General features: G+C 40.5%; 1 protein-coding gene across 5 annotated transcripts in view; it reads left to right on the top strand.

Moving 5' to 3' along the window:
* Positions 1 to 20,099, top strand: part of celf5a (cugbp, Elav-like family member 5a) — a 325,603-nt gene that overhangs the window by 166,653 nt on the left and 138,851 nt on the right. For all 5 annotated transcript variants that reach the window (XM_061684864.1, XM_061684866.1, XM_061684865.1 and 2 more), the window contains exon 4: positions 19,456 to 19,504. In XM_061684864.1, the coding sequence (XP_061540848.1) occupies positions 19,456 to 19,504 (49 nt within the window). The remainder of the gene's footprint in view (positions 1 to 19,455; positions 19,505 to 20,099) is intronic.

The following is a 20,099-nucleotide window of genomic DNA, read 5'->3' as shown; positions in this document are numbered from 1 at the left end:
AGTGTCGTTTCTTTTTTCCCAAGAATCTTAAATTCCCTTTTAATCAAAGATTAAATAATTAAGATGGGTAGCCTAAGTTTGTATGCCTTTTAAAGTGAACATCCAAGGTGTCTCTGTACTTAAAGTGCCTCCTATTTGACTACATAGGAAATGTGTTCTTCTTCCAGTATTATGTGGTCATATAGACATAACATGGCATTAAAAATTATCCCCCCAAAACCACATCCACTCACACCCTCCAAATCCCTTCCCAATGAAGTATACTACCCAAAGCAAAGAGTGGGAGTTGCCACAGACATTTGCTTTCTGCCCCGAGTGCCTCTAGTTCTCACTTGGTCACTGTGTTTGTGTGTTTTGTCTGTGTTTATAGCAGTTGGGGGCGGGGCGGGGGGTGAGGGGGGGGGGGGCAGTGGCTTGTGGTCAGGCCACACGTTCTGATGATTTTGTTCGGCCCTCGGGTTCTAGGTTCAAGGTCGATGAGGCGAGAGTTTTTAGGGGAATGTCAGGCCAAGACAGCCTTATCCTCTCCATTTGTTTTTTTCCACGTCTGGATGAAATATAAACAGGCTTCATAGTCGAGTGTGATGCAACCAGCTGAAGTCGCAGGTGTGTGTGCGCGCGTGTGTGTGTGCGTGGGTGGGTGAGGGGTATTGATATGCCGGGAATGGAGCGATGAGCAGATGGACAGAGCAGGCTGGCCCAGTGTCGATCCTGTGCGCTCTGGCTCCCTCATGCAATCCCCCCTTTGATGGACGCATGCATGCACACACACACACACACACACACACACACAAAACACAGACATGCACACATTTTCCAGTAAGATAACAAATGGTTGACCATTTTATCATTACTAGCCAGTGTGTCATCGATGGTAGGTGACGCCAAATCTCCTGAGACGTCAGCATCTAAGGGATTAACTCCACAAGTGTTCTGCTTTTTTGAGATGTCCTCACAGAAGGTTGTCAGTGATGGCAAAGAAGGGAAATGATAACCGGAGAACCGAAAATGAAAATGATTGCAGTGTCGGAAAATGGTACTCATATTTCTGCCCTGGCTGCTCAGTACTAAATGATTAACGTAATACAGTTTTGTGTGAGAGTCACCTCCCAGGCATAAGCCTCTGCACATCTGCATCTCGTCGTTAAACATAAGGGTTGGAACCAATGTTCCCGCTAAACTGCGCGACTGCGCAATCGCTCATTGCTAGCACATACTCAGGGCACAAGAGAATCTATGCTGCGCAAACAAATACAATTCAACAGAAATGTATGAAATAATGTCTGATTTTACACCTGATATAATCTAATTAATTAGACCAATAATATTGTTTTCTGTACCGTTTTGAAATGTAACTCAGTGAGCGACAGGTGCCCAGCCAATGATACGATTCGGTTCACTTACGCTACGCAGCCAATCATAGCATTGACAATGCTTGCATATGTGCCCTTTCCGTTTGCGCCGTGCAGGTTAGCGAGCTAACAACAGTGCGGTGATGATAAGAGGCACAAACGCTAACCCCTTATCATGGCGAAACGAATGGGCAGCGACACATCCACTCATCAAGCCAAAGTGAAAAAGAAATGCGGTTCTTTTAAGATGGAATGGTTGTCGGAATAGGCGCAAATAGACGAACAAGCGATGAAACTGGGTGAGATTTTTTTCCTTTTCGAGTGAGAAAGGTGTACTCTGCAAAACATGCAGCGAAGCCAAAGTAGCAAGTGAGTTTTCGGACGGAAAATGTGGACTGAATGGAGGTTGGACTACCTCAAGCGTCATATTCAGCAGAAATGTCATTTGAAAGCTGTTGAAATTGTACGAAGACTCGCGATGGGACACGGGATCGGTACAAAAGACAGAGGGAAAAAGAACGAGCTGTCACACAAAGCCAAATCTGACCCCGAACATGTTAAAATTCTTATTGACAATATTTTACTTGCTATCAAAATGCAAATAAGCCATGCAACTTGCTATGATCCAAGGTTTTGAACAGGTGTCATACTGGTGTGTGGCCACAGCGGGCACATCTGATGTGGCTCACAGTGGTCCTCAGTGCGCTCAAGGAGCTTGTGTTTCTGCCCAGACATATGAAAAATTAGAGGGAACATTGGTTGGAGCATATAATTTGTTTTCAAGTTAAATCTTGAAAAAAACTTATAGCAATAAGTAATAATTTTTACACCAATATTAAGGGTTGTTTTTTTAAAAAGTGCTCTAAGACAGTGGTTCTCAAACATTTTACACCAAATACCACCTAAAAAATACCTTAGCTCTTCAAGTATGACAATCATGACCAATGTTAAAATAGAATAGCATAATATATTTAATTATTTATTCTTTTTTTAATCCACTATAACATTTTCAGCAATTTTAATATTAACGCTAAATGCTGTACAGGAAAATAATAAACAAAAAACATTACTTGACTAATAATTAAATTGAAATGTATCGCATATAAAAGTTAAAAGAAACTGTACCTAAATGAAAGTTTAAAGACAAACATTTCTTAAAGATTAAATGCTAATGTTTTGTCCTAAAAAGTTAAATACAACTGAACTGTACTGAAGCACTAATTCTTTCATTTACCACTAAAGATAGCCTATATACCAGCGATGGTATTTAATACCACACTTTGAGAATCATTGCTCTAAATTATATTAAGGTGCAAGGTCCTCTACAATTAATAACACTTTTATTGATGGGGACGATTTGAAAGTTGTTACGAGTCACAGTTCTCAGGTTCAGGGTCCGAATCTGTGCTCCAGTCTTTCTGTGTGACATTTGCATGTTCTCCCTGTGCTTATGCAATCTGGCTTCCTCCCACATTCACTAATGCACGTCAGGTTAATTGACAACTCAAAATTGTCCATACTTTAGATTGTGACTCTTAATGCTTGTATGTCTATATGTGGCCTGTGATTGGCCGATTCAGAATGTACCCCACCTCTCCCCTGAAGTCAGCTGGTATGGGAAGTTCACCCTAATGCAGATAAGAACAATATAAAAAAGATGGATGGGTTTTACAGGAAAAGTTGGAGGTCAAACAGTCTGATGGAATGATGGATTTTGTTAAACTTTAGAGGGTTCATTGTGTGTTCTTGGACAAAGAGGGGAGTGGACTCATCTTCACTTTTCAGTTTTTGTCAAAATGCATTTTTGTCCTTTTGTCTGTACTCCCTGCAATGTGAATCCAATGTGCTTGGCTGCCTCCATCTCTATCCTCCCCTCACTTTCCAGAGCGAGGCTGGGTTGTTAATGTGGTGAGGGTGACAGGCTTGGGAAGAAAAAAAAAACTGCAAGTGTTGGCAAATTGCTTAGAGGCAATCATAGTGCATAAAACAAGGATGCCTAGTGGAGGTCTCGGGCCCGTTAACGAAATGTCAACGCGGCATAGGTATGCCAAGAATTATGAGTCAGTGAGCAGGCAACACTTTTTGGCTTCTATCGGTCAGGGCAGCCGGCCGTAATCTGTCACAATCCTGGAGTTGCTGTGACAGCAGTGGGAGCATTCTGGGCTCAGCTCCTCAGACGGCAAAGGAAACATGCTGCTGAGAATGCACGTGCATGTGCGTGTGTGGGTATGAGCCGATACGAGTGTGTTTTGTTGCATGAGAGCACATGCTGAATGGTGGTGCAAAACCAGAACAATGGCTGAAACCAGCACCCTGAAGTCAGGTTGGTACGCTTGGATACTTTTTAGCTTTTTTTCCCTACCTACTCTTTTATGAAACTGAAAGTACACAATAGTAGATAGCTCAGATACAATACATCTACTGGACTTGACCTTCAATGTATTCAAAACAAAGTTTGACATAGGAAATCATGGAAATACTGTTCCAACCATATACGACTTTCCAGGCAATATTTTAAGGAACATTTTAACATTTGTAACTGTCATACAGGTAAAAAAAGTAAAAAAAAAAAAAAAAGGTAACTGATGTACACCAGAAGGATTAGCACAATGTGCATTGAATTGAAACAAAAACTGTGGCAAAAACGGTTTTAATTTCTTTACATTCTTTTTATTTTTGTCATTACTGTATGTAAAGTACACATTTATAGAGTGCTATTTTTCCGATTAAAAACACATTCCAATCATTCTTTTTTTTTTTTTTTTCTGGAACAGATTAATGGCATTTTCATTCATTTCCGTGGGGAAAGATGAATTGAGATGTGTTTTGAGTTACAAGCATGGTCACGGAAATAATTAAACTCATATGTCAAGGCACCACTGTGTAAGTCAACCAAAATGTTCGATCCAGGCATGAAGCACACAGGGTTGCATGAGGTTATATATAAGCCCCTGCTCATAGCCCCTTACTCATTTTATTACAAATTGGTCAACCAGGTATTTGAGGTACGCTCTTTTTATCTATAGTTGAGTCATCATGATAAGGGCTCAAGATCCCGGCCAAATGCACTTGCAGTGTCGTGCTCACATGTGTGATATTGTACATCATTACAGCAGCTGCAACTCGCCGGCGGTCAGGCGCGGCCTAATCTTCAAAGCAAACATCAAGGAAAAAGTGAGATGGAGGAAACATGTCGTCAGTACACGGGGGCACCTTGAAGCACTGAAGCCTCACACAAGTCTACATCTGTAATTCTGTCACGGAACATATCCGCCATTTCATTACGCCCCGCCCCACACTCTCACCGGACATTCGCTTGTGGTGCATGCTGGGATTCGCATGACGTTTGCCCCTCTGGAGGCACCGCGTCGGGTCGGTCGCTGCCTTCTTATCTTCGGGACAATTTCTGACAAATCAACCGATGAGCACATCAAACGGCGAGGGAGTGTGTCAGTGTGTGTGTTGGGGGGGGCAGGTTGGGTAGAGTCCTGAGCCCACCAAAAGCTTAAGCCTCCAGTGTGCCGTGCAGATAAGATTCATTAGATAGTTCGGGAAATGCAAGGCGGGGAGGCAGCGGCGGGAAAACCGAGAGAGTGCGGGAAGCAAAGAAGGAAGGGAGGGAGGGTGGAAGATGGAGCTCGCTGCTGCTCCAGCATTTGTTGACACAGATTTACAATGAGTCTCCCACTGCTTCACACATTACAGTAACACACCATGTCAATAGCTCTCTGGGCTGGCAGTGGGGGAAAAAATCAGTCGTGCCAAAAACTGATTTTTTTGGGAGTAATGCCCTACTCCTGATACCCAAAAAAAAAGTGTGCAGATGGAGGGCATGACTGCCAACAGGGACATTGTGACAAGTCAGGCTTCTGCTGCTTACTTGTACCAGTATGTCGTAGTAGTAGTCATTCCAATCGATATATGTCGTAGTAATGCACACGTTTAGGGTACGCCTGCCATAACATTACCCATAATTTGTCCATTTAACCATTTTGCATACCGCATATCCACATTAGGATCGTGGGTGATCTGGCCTGGTTGCCAGTTAAATCGCAGGGCATGTGTGGACAAACAACCATTCACACTCACAAGACATTTTACAGTCTTCAATGAACCTAACATTACATGTTTTTGGAATGTTGGAGCTGCTACCCACCACTCCATTACCAGTGTTGGGGAGTAATTAAAAATGCCTGTAATGAGATTATATAATTTAATTACAAAATGTATTTAATCCATTACATTACTGTGAGAAAATGTCTACATTAAATTAAATTACAGTTGCTTTTGGAAAGTTCCATGATTACAATTTTGGTTACATTTAAAAACTTGTCACAAAAGATGAGATTTCTTTATTTTTTTGTCCTGTTCAGATGTTAGATCAAGAAGAATGGAAAATCTGTATCCCTTTTATGCCGGAACACTTTTACTGTGTCACAGTGGAGTTTTTAAGCTTCTGCTGTGGTTTCTTAGTATTTTAATTGAGGTTTATTGAGAATCATTTCTAGAAGGGAGAGAGAAACAAAGACAAGCCACTAATTGTAAACAGGATGAGAGAAGTAAATCTACAACAATGAAACATGAAATATGAGTGTTGCATTTTTTTAAAAATTTTTAAAATTTTACTTCCTCCTTTTAAGGCTGATGTTGGAGATTGGCTCTCTCTGGTCATGTCATTCTGCGGTAGTGTCAGAAATGACATTTTCTTCCAAATGACCTCGAAGCGCCCCCTTGTGTGGCAATCTTTTTGTGACATTCACTTATCTGGGTTGTCAAATTAAGCAATATTGTCTAAATCGTGTGTATTTGTCAGTAGGTGCTATGCTGTAAGATATACTTTGTGTGTGTGTGTGTGTGTATGTATATATATATATATATATATATATATATATATATGTGTGTTTTGTGTGTGTATGTACAACCCCAATTCCAATGAAGTTGGGACGTTGTATTAAATATAAACAGAATACAATGATTTGCAAATCATGTTAAACCTATATTTAATTGAATACATTACAACGACAAGCTATTTAATGTTCAAACTGGTAAACTTTATTGTTTTTAGCAAATAATCATTAACTTAGAATTTTATGGCTGCAACACGTTCCAAAAAAGATGGGACAGGCTCATGTTTACCACTGTGTTACATCACCTTTTCATTTAACAACATTCAATAAACGTTTGGGAACTGAGGACACTAATTGCTGAAGCTTTGTACGTGGAATTCTTTCCCATTCTTGCTTGATGTACAGCTTGAGCTGTTCAACAGTCCGGGGTCTCCGTTGTTGTATTTTATGCTTCATAATGCGCCACACCGGCATGGTGGCCGACTGGTTAGAGCGTCAAACATGCATTAATTGGTGACTTTAAATTGCCCGTAGGTGTGACTGTGAGTGTGAATGGTTGTTTGTTTGTATGTGCCCTGCGATTGGCTGGCAACCAGTTCAGGGTGTACACCGCCTCCTGCCCGATGACAGCTGGGATAGGCTTCAGCACGCCCGCGACCCGAGTGAGGAGAAGTGGCTCAAAAAATGAATGAATGAATGCGCCACACATTTTCAATGGGAGACAGGTCTGGACTGCTGGACGCTGTTGTAAAACGTGTAGAATGTGGTTTGGCATTGTCTTGCTGAAATAAGCAGAGGCGTCCATGAAAAAGACGTTGCTTGGATGACAGCATATGTTTCTCCTAAACCTGTATGTTCCTTTCAGCATTAATGGTGCCTTCACAGATGTGTAAATTACCCATGCCATTGGCACTAACACAGCCCCATACCAACACAGATGCTGGCTTTTGAACTTTGCGTCCATAACAGTCCGGATGGTTCTTTTCCTCTTTGGCCTCCGCGGAGGACACGACGTCCACAATTTACAAAAACAATTTGAAATGTGGACTTGTCGGACCACAGAACACTTTTGTACTTTGCATCAGTCCATCTTAGATGAGCTCGGGCCCAGAGAAGCCGGCGGCGTTTCTGGGTGTTGTTGATAAATGGCGTTTGCTTTGCATAGTAGAGTTTCAAGTTGCATTTACGGATGTTGCGCGAACTGTATTTACTGACATTGGTTTTCTGAAGTCTTCCTGAGCCCATGTGGTGATATCCTTTACACATTGATCTTGGTTTTTGATGCAGTGCCGTCTGAGGGATCGAAGGTCACGGCATTCAATGTTGGTTTTCGGCTTACATGCAGTGATTTCTCCAGATTCTCTGAACCCTTTGATGATATTATGGACCGTAGATGATGAAATCCCTAAATTCCTTGCAATTATACATTGAGTAACATTGTCCTTAAACTGTTCGACTATTTTCTCACACACTTGTTCACAAAGAGGTGAACCTCGCCCCATCTTTGCTTGTGAATGACTGAGGAATTCAGGGAAGCTAATTTTATACCCAATCATGGCACCCACCTGTTCCCAATTAGCCTGTTCACCTGTGGGATGTTCCAAACAGGTGTTTGATGAGCATTCTTCAACTTTCTCAGCCTTTTTTGCTACCTGTCCCAGCTTTTTTGGAACATGTTGCAGCCATAAAATTCTAAGTTAATGATTATTTGCTAAAAACAATAAGGTTTTGTCAGTTTGAACATTAAATATCTTGTCTTTGTAGTGTATTCAATTAAATATAGGTTGAACATGATTTGCAAATCATTGTATTCTGTTTTTATTTAACACAACGTCCCAACTTCATTGGAATTGGGGTTGTATGTATAATGAAAAAATATGTATTTACAGTTCATCACATTTTCTTGTTTATTATTTGTGTAAAGAATAACTATGCGGTTAATCATGCTGTATTGTTTCAATCCACTTTTTTAGAGGAAACATCCAACCAACAGGACCCTGTTGATGCATTTATTCAAAATTAAGAAAAGTAATCAAAGTGTAAGAGAAGTAGAAGAGGGTGCTTGTCATCTCATGTCAAAAAACAGATATAATGCCACAAGGACTGTAGACAAACAGTCTTGCTGTTTCTTGTTTATATGTTTTTTAGGAAGGTGGAAGGTGATCACATTGCATGTCTACCAAACAACTATGGACACAAAGCATATTGACAAGCTGAAGCTGTTCGCATTTTGGGGATTTGTTCAATCTGGGACTTGTTTTGAAAAACTACCAGATGTGGATGCTGTTTAAAAAAAAAAAAAAAAAAGAATCTTTTTCCCTATATGTTTACATTCATTCATTCATCTTCCGTTCCGCTTATCCTCACTATGGTCGTGGGCCTGCTGGAGCCTATACCAGCTATCTTTGGGCGAGAGGCAGTGTACACCCTGAACTGGTCGCCAGCCAATCAGATGTTTACATGTGGACCTAAAATCGGCTTTAGCCGCAGACATATATTTAAGTCGGCCCCTCGCAGGGCCGAAAATGTCTTGCTAGTGGGCTCGCATATACCCTGCAACATACACCTCCACATCTTTAACATCCATTTCCAGCTTCTTCTCCTCCATCTCTCCCTCTGCTTTTCTTTAGCTCCTCCTCACTACAGGCTCAGTAGGACAGGATTTGGGCATTAGCTCAATCCCTCTATCTAGTCCCCCCTTTCCCCTCATGATTGCACACGGTTTCTGTCACCCACACAGCACGATCGTCCACTGCACAAGTCATGTAGCGCTTTCGTCGGGCCCCTGCTCGAGAGCTTATACTCCACAAGACACAAAGACATAATCAACCAGACAGTCGAGTGTGAGAGTGACGCAGCAGCGGGTTGTGGCTGAATGCAGAGATGGAGAACCAGAAGCATGATATACAGTGTGTGTGTGTGTGTATTTTTTTTTTTTCATTATTATTTCCAGTTAATCAAACTACACAAGAGCGGCAAAGCGTTCCATGATGAGGACCTTTTCCCAGATCCGTGACACGCTACTGTGTGTGCTGAGTCACAGGGTGCCACCTTCATGAAATCTTGATGAGAGCTGAGGTCTGCTGTCGCTGTAATGAGGACGACGGCCGTCACACAGCTGGCCTCTTCGCTGGGGTGAAAGCAAGATAATAATAGAGAGGGCTACAAAGGAGATGGACTTCAGGCTTCTTTCTTGGAAGAACTTTTCGGAGACACCAAAAAACATACCGTTGACCAACAAGTACTGTATTTATGGTTACTTTTCTAATGTCTGGGAACTTCAAAACCCAAACAGTTTGGCACTAGAACAACTAATAATTTGACCAGAAAAGTGAAGAATTTTGGCACTACTGTTAATAAACTTTTCAAATGTTACATAGTTTGTTTTATTCGGGCTACCATAATATTTGTAACAGAAAGCATTGTGGGTATATAACTAGCAGGAAGTATGTGCTCAAATGTTTGACACAGCATGACACAGCACCAAACGAGGGGGGGCCCCTCGAGTGAAGACTGTGTTTCAAGAGTAGAAAAATAAAATAAATAAAAAGACCAGAAAAGTACTTTGCGTTACAGTTCTTGTACCATGGACCTAAAAACACAATTACTTAGGCAGTAGAACTAATAATAATTAGACCTAAAGAGTGAAGTATTTTGTTGTTAATATTATAATGCCATGGACCTCCAGAACATAAACAGTTCAGCAGCTGATTTTCTGTTTTATAGTTTGGTTCAGCAAGTTGATCAGAAGATGGACTTAAGGCTTCTTTCTTGGAAGCAGTTTTTGAGTGGAGACAAAAACAAAATCAGGAACTTGGACGGCGTCAGACAACAGAAGGTCTAATGGTCTTAATCAGGGACGTGGTAGCGGTTAATGGCGCTACAGAACGCACAAGAAGGCGATTTAGCGGTGGCCTTCTAATGCTAATCGGCGTATTACCAGAGCCCATGTAACAGATGGATATCAACAGTTATGCTCCAAAAAGGAGCTATTCAGCACTTGTAAATAACAGCACCTACTCAAATAAAGTGACTACATTGTCATCAAAAGTATTTTCCGGAGTCATCAAAAGTCTTTTCCGGAGCGTAATCTCTGCTTTTTTTCACCCCAGAGGATAATGATTAATTTTATGATTTTCTTTCCATGGTGGCAACAGCATTATGGGATAGGCAGCGAACGTGGAAGCCTGCAGGTGTCATTCTAAGTCAGCAATTCAAGTTCTAAATCCTGTTTGTTCTGATAGGAATCCCAAAGCTTATAGCTAGCCATCTCCTTTGCAATGACTGGCGTCGCTTATCAGAAGCGCCACACTGCTGCCGCCAGCACATTTGTCAATAGTGGGATACATTTAAAATCACACAGGGAGGGAAAACACAAACATGTATAGAGCATATACAGTACATGCTTGTATGGTTCAAGATGTGTCACCAGTAAATGAGTAAATGCTCTACGAAAGGGAACGCTACTGCAACCATTCGCCACCACTGCCTACGATAATTTGATGTGAATGAAAATGAATCCAAATCAAGTCAATTACAAGCATTTGTCTTTGAAGTTAGCAGATGTGAAGCTGGTGGATGAGAGAATTTGTGTTGACGAGATAGAAAGTGCTCTTCGCTATCAGCCATGAAAACAAACCCTATTGTAAGACCGCAGTTCTACCCTCCAGTAAGGAATGCTCAGTAGGGTTGGGCTTTGAGAATCGAGAATCGATTGGAACCGGGACTATCGTTCCGGTTCTCCCGGAATCGTTCAAATTTAAAAAGTCCCCATTTTCAATGCCTAGTCCGCCAGCCCCGAAGAAGAAGCGGCGAAAAGCAATGAAGAAGAATGCGCACGAAGACGTGCTTGTGCCCAACGGCGGCGGTGGCGAACAGAAGTGTGTCTTAACTTTGTTAAAATGAAGTGGCCTCAGTGGAACACTTGGAATAAGATTATATTTTGCAAAGGAGGCTTTCTCAATGTATACCGTCTGACGCGCTCCGAGCCTCAGCCTACACCGCGCGGAGCTTCAGTGAAGTCAACTCTTAGTCAATTGGGAGAGTGAAACAATAAAATATGTCTATGCCAATATTGAGACAGCTAACAACGTAAACGGTTCATTGCACTTTCGCACTGAGGGTTTTTAGCATCTATTTTAGCCTTCACCGTAGCAACTTTACATCACAAAGAACTGGGACAAAATTCACATAAACATTGTCTTACAGTATCACAAACACTAAACTTGTCCCTCATCGGTGGGTAAAGAAAAGAATGAACGTTTTATAGTAGTTGGTTCCATTCATTAAAAAAAATATATTAATAATCACTGGTGCCGTGTAAAGTTAACTAGTCGTGCCAAAATGCTGAGTTACGGTGCGTACCCTTCAAAATAAAAGCTAAAAAAAACCAGGAAGTCAAGGTACAATTTGCACATATAAACTGTTTGCCGTGATAAAACAGTCCAAAATAACGATTTTAACAATGCTATATTTAACTTTTAGCTGAAGCATTAATTAATAAATATTAAGTCATTTGAGTTAGTTCCACATACATTGCCTTTTAGTTCATACACCCTTTATTTAAACCATGCAAACTTTTTGGACCCAGCCCCCTAAAAGAATCGGAATCGAGAATCGTTTGAAATCTGAATCAAAATAAGGAAACGGAATTGGGACCGGAATTGTTCAAATTCAAACGATGCCCAACCCTAATGCTCAAGCTTGATGGGTTTGGCTATACAACTACAAATAATTTGACGTGAACAGTGAGGTGTTTAGGAATTACTAGCATCCATTTTCTGGAGAGCTTATCCATATATATGTAATGTAGTATAATGTATGGGACCTTCAAAGGCCAAACTGTTTGGTACTACAACTATTATTAATTTGACCTGAATAGTAAAGTATTATTGCATTGCTATTACAGTACTATGGATAAAGAAAAATGTTTCAGTGGTAAAACTAGTAATTATTTGGCCCAAAAAGTGAAGTACATTGACGTTACTCTTATGACATTGTGGACCTTCAAAACTGGAAAGGTTTGGCATTGCAACCTAAAAAAATCTCACCTGACAAGTGAAGTACTTTAGCGTGACTATTGTCGTAACAAGGTCCTTCAGAACTCGATTGGTTCAGCAGGAGAAAAACTATTCATTTGACCTTCAAGGTGAATCATTTTGGTGTTACTATTACATTAGCTTCAAAACCCAAAATACTTTGACACTAGAACTACTAATAATTACAATGTCCTGAAGAGTGAATTTTTTGGGCATTACAGTTATCAGTATGTGAACTTTCAAATCCTAAACCATTAAATTTGACACGATGAGTAAAGTATTTTTACATTACTAATATACAGTTGCAGGCTAAATCATGGATCAGTAGAAAGTCCAAGTGTTCCAGAAGAACTACTAATAATTTCATCCAAAAAGTGAAGTACTTTCCCGTTACTGCTATAGTACCGTGAAAAAAACCCTCAGTTTTGCAGTAGGTGTAATAAAAGAAGTGAGGTATTTAGGTATTAGTATTGTGGACCTTTGAAACATAAATGACTCTGCACTTGAACTACTAAGAATTAGATGTGAAAAGTGTACAATTTTAGCATTACTAATATAATAACAAGGACCTTTGGAACTCAAATGGTTTAGCTGTAGAACTAATAACTTAAACTGACGAGTGAAGTATATATTTTATAGTACCATGGAGCTTCTGATCGCCAATGATTTGGCAGTAGAAGAATGTCTTGAAACGGCTTGGCAGTAGAACTACGAATAATTTGACAGTGACAGTTGAGTTATAGTTCTTAAATATTGGGTAAACCCTTTACATTCTTTTATTTTCTGTCATATTTCTTAAAAAAATAAAAATTAAAAAAAAGTAAATCATTGCTTCATGACTCCCTCGGGGCCGGTTTTCTCCGTCCTACTGTACGTGGCAGATTTACGAGAGGACAGTCACCCCTAAGCAGTGGCTGGGACCATTGATTGGATGTATTAATTCTATCAGCAATGAAGGCCCAGTCAGAAGGGGGCTGTTTACCTCCACCGTTACTGAGCATTGCAGCAGCATAAGCTTTGATAGCCCACTAAATGCATTAATGATCCCAAGACAAGCATTACTCTGTATTAAACCTGAGTGAAAGCCAGCAGACATCATGCATATTGTATAGTTACTTTATTGCAAATACTGTGCCATCAACTTTTACCATGAGTGAAGAAGTCGTTACTAAAGCCGAAACTTCTTTTACAGCGTATTTTTTTTTCTCCTCCTTAATGACTTGTTGTAGTGGGAATGCATTATTATTTTCATATTCTCAATTCGGATTGTCAAATTTCCTTTTTTGAACAAAGGCTTTGATTGTGACAGGCTTTGGCGATGCTTCCTCACGCTTGTCAGCCAATATCTCGTCTCCTGTCTGATTAGTACTTTCAGCTGTCTCGTACTTGTCAGCCCCGTCGTGCTTACCATGTCCAGTCCTGCCAGCCTTTACGTCCTACTCACCGGTGCCTTATCGTTTCATCGTCATCATTCACCTGACTTGCTGCCACAATCTTATATGAAAAAGGTTGTAATGTTATGAGAATAAAATAGCAGAATGAGAAAAAAGTTGGAATTTTCTTATAACATGCCTTGATTTGTGAGTGCTCCAACTTGTGAGATTTTCGAATCGGTCGATTTTCTTCTTATTGGCTAGATAGTTACGGTACTTCCCCGGTGTGCAAAGTATGGCCACATTCAACCTGCTCTGTTCTGTAATCCTGCCCACCAAGCATTTACATTATCAGGAGTACTGTAATATTTGTTGCATTAATTTAACCTTTTTTTCTCACCTAAAATTAGTTGGGTAAAATTACTTAATTTGTTTTTTACTTGTGTAGCTTCATAATTAGTTGGTTAATTCATTGACTAAATAATAAAATAAAAAATATGATTTTACCACCTTGACATACTGTATGAGTCATCCAAGTTTTTCTTTTTTGCTTTTGATTGTCAGTCATCCAGGTCATGGTAATCCGCAATGGTTGAATGCAATCAACTATTTTGGAGGGCGGGGGGGGGTGTTTGTTTTTCTGAAAATGTTAAAAATTGACTTGGGCAATATTCTATGAGGCTAACGACATGAACAACTAATTTCTCAGAATTGTAGACTCAATTATTATTATAGAATAGTATTCCCAGTCATTGTTTGTCTTCATTCTGTCGTAGAAACACAGCCCATTTTTGGTATTTCAGCCACACAATTATCTGACCTTCCATCTTTAAACTTGAGAAAATTGCGAGAAACCAACAGCGAATGAGCACATATACCAGTGCAGTGCACACTACATTACGTACTGTTGGCCCAAGGGTTTCTATCTCACCCTTCATATAAAACAGCAGTGTGCTACCGCTAAGAGCTTTAATTCAACTGACTGGAGGCTTAACTGAGCAAATGAGGCAGCTCAATGAAGGCGTATGGAATTATAGATTTTCCGGAGGCCTGAGAGCAGCAGTAGCACCTTGTGCAGCTAGAGAGAGTTTTAGCTCAAAAGTTCCAACTTGACTAAGACCAGTAGCTCATTTGAAAATGTACAAAAACTGTTGTGAGTCATTACAGAGCTCATTAGCCTTAAAATGAGTCATTCCACATTTACAAACATTGTCAACACAGTTATGACTCATCATATAATCGTCATTGTATTTTTAACTCATATTACTTGTTTTTGGATTAAACAATGTATGTTTTTGTTTTGGACGGAACAGTGCTATAGTGGTTAGCACATCTTCCTCACAGTTCTGAGGTTCAGGATTTGAATCTCTGCCTTTCTTTACGGAGTTGCTGTTTATGTTCTGTCTGTGTATGTATGGGTTTTCTCCAGGTACTCCGGCTTCCTCTCACATTCCAAAAAACATGCGTGTTGTTAGCTTAATTGAAGACTCAATATTTTCCATAGGTGTGAGTGTGAATGCTTGTTTGTTTATGTCCCCTTCAATTGAATGGCAACCAGTTCAGGGTGTATACCAGCTCGGATAGGCTCCAGCTCACTCCCAATTCTAAGACAAGCACTACAGATAATGGATGTATGGATGTTTTTGTTGTGTCTTTCAAACCTCAACGTTATCTTCAGTCGCAGTCTTTAAGGTCAATGTAAAGAATTCAGAAACAAAGCTCTGCCGTATCCTTGTTTGCACTGAACAGCAGAGTACACTGCAGTGCAGCATCCACTGACTGGATTTGAAAACTAAAAAAGACATTTCTAACATTTTTCAGAATGTTCACGCTTCACTAAATACCACATTTAGGCAATATGCTAGAATTCATATTTTCAAATGCATTTTCCATAATGTTGATGTCTGGAATGTTTTTTTTCGATGATTATACTGACCTCATTGATAAATTTTTCTTCTGATCAGGACAGACAAGTTACTCCGATTGCGTTGCTCTTTGTGGAAAGTGAAAGGTCAGCAAGAAAGTGTACTTTGTTATGGAATAAGCAGCCTGCATTTTTTTGCTGTTGCTCTCTCGCAACTCTTTAATGGCGGATCGTGCTCTCACCTTTCCTTTGTATGATACATGACAATGATCTTGTCAAAACAAAAATGTTTTTAGGAGGTTTCTGGAGCCTTTGTCGTACGATTCCCATCACAGGAACCTGCGAAATTGTAATATTGCCATAAAACGCTGCTACATTTCTTGGTTCTCCTACATGGTGAAGCAGAATGTGGTTTATCATCCAAGGTTACTTGTTGACACTCTGCTCCAAGAAACTAAACAATTCTGTTTGTAGAGTTCTACGTTTTCGTGTTTTAAACGTACTGCTGGAATTCAGTGTTGTGTGACTGTCGGGCAACGTGTTTAATAGTTAGCACGTCTGCCTCACAGTCGAGTGATGCTAGCCTAACGCTAATGAGGGCAAGTGGTGTAGAAAACGATAGATTTCTGTGTATAAAGAAAAGCCAGAGAAGAAGCTGTTTCAAGATTTGAGTTGTGCGGTGTTATTTATCCAGATAATTTCGGTTGAAATCCCAATTTGCACCACGTTTAGGATGTTGGACTTTGGAGGTTCTTCCTATTCTGCTATATACTAAGTAAAACATCACACATTAAACGTGTTGATGAAACAGCCTAAATTAAATTACACAGTTCACATCATTAATAACGTGACACCTAATTTCCGTGTGTGCGATTAATACTACAGTTTCTTGACAAGCAAGCACTAGAACCGTTCAGTCAGAAAGCAGTGAATAAACTCTCTACTCCTCTCTTCAGCAATGTGTGCATTTGTTAGCAGCTTGGATATAACAGACGTTCATTTATTTTTGAAACTCCCACACTCAGGCTTTGAAGGAGATGGAACAAACCAAACCCATCGGTAATGGCTGTTAAGGACCATCATGCATTGCTCTCGGGCACATAAATAGGCCGCTATGTTGGAGAGTGAGCAGTAACTAGCTTTAGCGCGAGCTGCCTCCAACACGCGGGCGCCCCGCGGAGACGGCTGAGATCATAGCACGGCGACGGCCTCCTCTGTCATGCGCCTGAACAAAAAGTCAACCGACTCCACCGAGGCGTCTTTTGTCCGTGTGACATTTCAAAGGTGAATCCAAAGATTTCCGGTGGATGTGATTCATGTCTTGAGGATGTTTTTGTTCTGGTTCAGAGGTGCTCCTGTCAGGGTACAAGTGCGTTTGACACTGACGCGTTTGACTCTGAAATCTATCCGCACATGCAGCCGGTGCAGAGTGTGCCCCATGGCTCAGCATTAGCAAACTTTAGTTACTTTGCTCTATGATGGGAAGGAAGAACATACGTATAGCTCAGGAGAGGAGCTCAAAACCGCAACCCTCACAAGCATAACACCCTCCCTGTTTTTCTACAAAGACGTATCCGACGCTAGTTATTATTTACGACGCGTACATTTATGGAATCATTTCAGCGAAGGAAGGTTACTCTCTTCCTCAAGGTGAAAATGGATACATTTAGCACTTAATGAATAAGGCCCGGGCCTCTCCCCCATATATCAGCATGTTATTAAGACATTTTAAAATCCTATTATGGTGTTTCTCCTTGAACATGTCATGCTTTTATTGGACTGGCCTGTCTTTAAATCTGACCTTTTTCTCAGCCCTGCTTGGTAACTTAACAGGATGACAATCCGCCAAAATATACATGAAAGGAACAAAATCATTTCATATGGTTTTAACTGGGATTCTGGATTCAGAATTATTAGGGTCTATGCATAAATACAGTATATATAGTAGCTGTGATGATGACAAAGCCTGTTAGTAGACGCCTTTAGTATTGCAAATTTCAATCTGTTATTTCACAGCCATCACAGTAATGTTTTAAAATGTCTAAGCCGACTTACAATAATGCCCATGTCAACAATGCACGTCCGTAGTAATGACTTACTATTACGGACACTGAGGAGCTCTGTTTCTCTCTGCTTGTAATAAGGGGTAACAAGGTAAAATGATGTGTTTACACACACAGCTCACAATGACAACAAAGCATTTGCATTGTTTTTCATGAAAATGTGCAAATGGCTAAATGAATCATGCATTTTCAACTGTTTGTATCCCTGAAATTGCATATATTGGGGGCAGTCTTTTGCATTTTTTTGTTACTCACTTCACAATGTTCGCAAAGCTACTGTATATGGAACATATTTTTCTAGTATAGAAATCGAGGAAATGCTAGCTAGCAACATGGAACACGTAACATCATTCTTATTACGAGAAGCCAGACTCAGTAGCCAAGTTATCTAAATAATTGACAGTAAGTTTGCGTTTGACATTACTACAGTACAGTTCTACATTTCAAAGTCTACTTCCCCCCCCACCCCACCCAGGAGTTTTGTCAGTACTTGAGAGTTCAAACACAAAAGCAGACATTAATTTTTTTGTGAATTCGGGAAAATGAATAACTTTTGACTTCTGGTTTCCATGTAAAATCTAATATTTTTTTTAGGTTATTCTAAGTTAACAAAGTTTAACGAGGTTAAACTTGAAAAACTCAGGGAAAAAAAGAAGTAATCACAAAACAAGACAACTCCAAGAAGTCCAAAATGTTCACTTAACTATAAAATTAGACTGAAATGGAAAGTATAATGCTCTAGTGAATAGTGAAAGGTTAATAACAGGTGCATGGACGAGAACTACCCTTAATACTAACCCTTCAAAAGCAGAGACAAGTCACATTGATTGCAGTCTTCTTTGGTGCTGCTATCCTCAAGATCCTGTCGACTAGACTCAATTGATTGTGACCTACATCGGCGAAGGTTTCCTCGTTTTCCTTGGACCTCATCACTAACAACCATCTCACTGATGAGTTTCAGGACATCATCTCTCTTGAATTGTTTCACGCAATTGACCATAGGCAATAGAGTTGAAACCTATCGTATTTCATCCTCAAGTTCAAGCACAATAGAAGCTGTGTTAGCAACAAGTTAATGATAAATTACGGGCGCAGACATGTTTGGGGAAGTACGAATGACGTACGTGAGATTACGGTAGCTGTAGCAAAACACGTAAGGAAATTGTCAGTTCGGGAAATAAAACCTTTATTGTCAAAGAGTTCTACTGTATATAAGAGTTATTTGGTTTGTAGGGTTAGGAAGTGCAAATTCACATGATGCTGTAATAGGCAGTCTGCTAGTAGGCATGTCTCTATTTTTGTTTAAATGGCGCTTCTCGGCTTTGAACTCATCACGTCCACTTTTACCGGAGTCTTTCTTTACACAAGTTATCTTTACTTCGACTTCGTACCGTGTCAGTAGTTTTGCCACCTCTGGTAACAGTTGAAAGTTTTACCTGTGTTGAACTTGAACAACAATGAAACATGAGACGGGTGAACATTTGAGAGGCCAACAGTTTGACACAAAGGCCATGGCGACCGACGGAGGAGTCTAATCCCGGCAATGCCATTCTTATCAGGGTCTAGTGGATTAGAGTGAGCCTCCTCACCATAGAATCCTTCCCAGACAGACAGACAGACAGTCTCAGGCGGCCCAAGGGCCCCCGATCGATAGGACCAAATTGATCTTCCTCTCACTCGTCCTGATGTGGGATTCACCTTTATTAGGGCTGCCTCTTCTCTTTCCCACTCAATCGCCCCTTCAACCTCTCACAAGACCGCCTACCAGGCTCTTCAAGCAGCTTTGGCAGACAACAAATAGTCTCAATGATACTTTGGTCTGTATTTCAAAAACGTTATTAATATGGAGGACAGGATGTTAACACCGATGGATTGAACAAACAGCCCTAACCTCGTTTTTCTTGTCTCCTCCTTACAGATGACTCGCCCCATCCAGGTGAAACCGGCTGACAGCGAGAGCCGTGGAGGTAACCACCTTTTTTTTTTCTTTTTTACATAAGATAAGGAGGTTTTCATTGCTGTTGGTTTGTTTGGTTGAACAGAATTAGGGAAGAAATGCATGGGGTCATGAATTTGTTAGTTTTACTGCATGCTGGAAACAAGTTCCCTGTGCAGTATTCATGAGCTGGCGATATTTGAAAATGTCAAATAGCATTCCAGAAGATTCTGACGTGACCGCGCCACAATTTTGTGTGTTCATGTTGCAGGGAGCTCGACGACTTTTTTGTTCTGCCTCGATTCTTGCTGTTTCTCAATATTTCGTTATGATAGTCCATTTTATTTTGTTTTAAAATCCACTTCCACTTGGCCCAAAGAGCAATATGCCAGCAGTATCGTTGAATATTATTCCAAAATGTGTTTCTACAAATAAAGGCCATAGCTGAGTGAATTAACGCGCCTGGATATGATTTCTGGAAATATGTTAATTTAAAGACATGCCAGAGGAGGGTGTTTACACTGCGGTGCCAAATTAGAATTGTTCGGCCTTGGCGGAGATCTACTGTTTGACATTAAAGTCTATGGCCCATTTTCCCCATCTGCGACATCTGCGATAATACCTTT

The sequence above is a fragment of the Phycodurus eques genome, chromosome 8 (genome assembly GCF_024500275.1).
Source record: "Phycodurus eques isolate BA_2022a chromosome 8, UOR_Pequ_1.1, whole genome shotgun sequence".
Lineage (NCBI taxonomy): Eukaryota > Metazoa > Chordata > Actinopteri > Syngnathiformes > Syngnathidae > Phycodurus > Phycodurus eques.
Note: the sequence above shows the minus strand (reverse complement) of the source record. Positions and strands in the feature narration are given on the sequence as shown.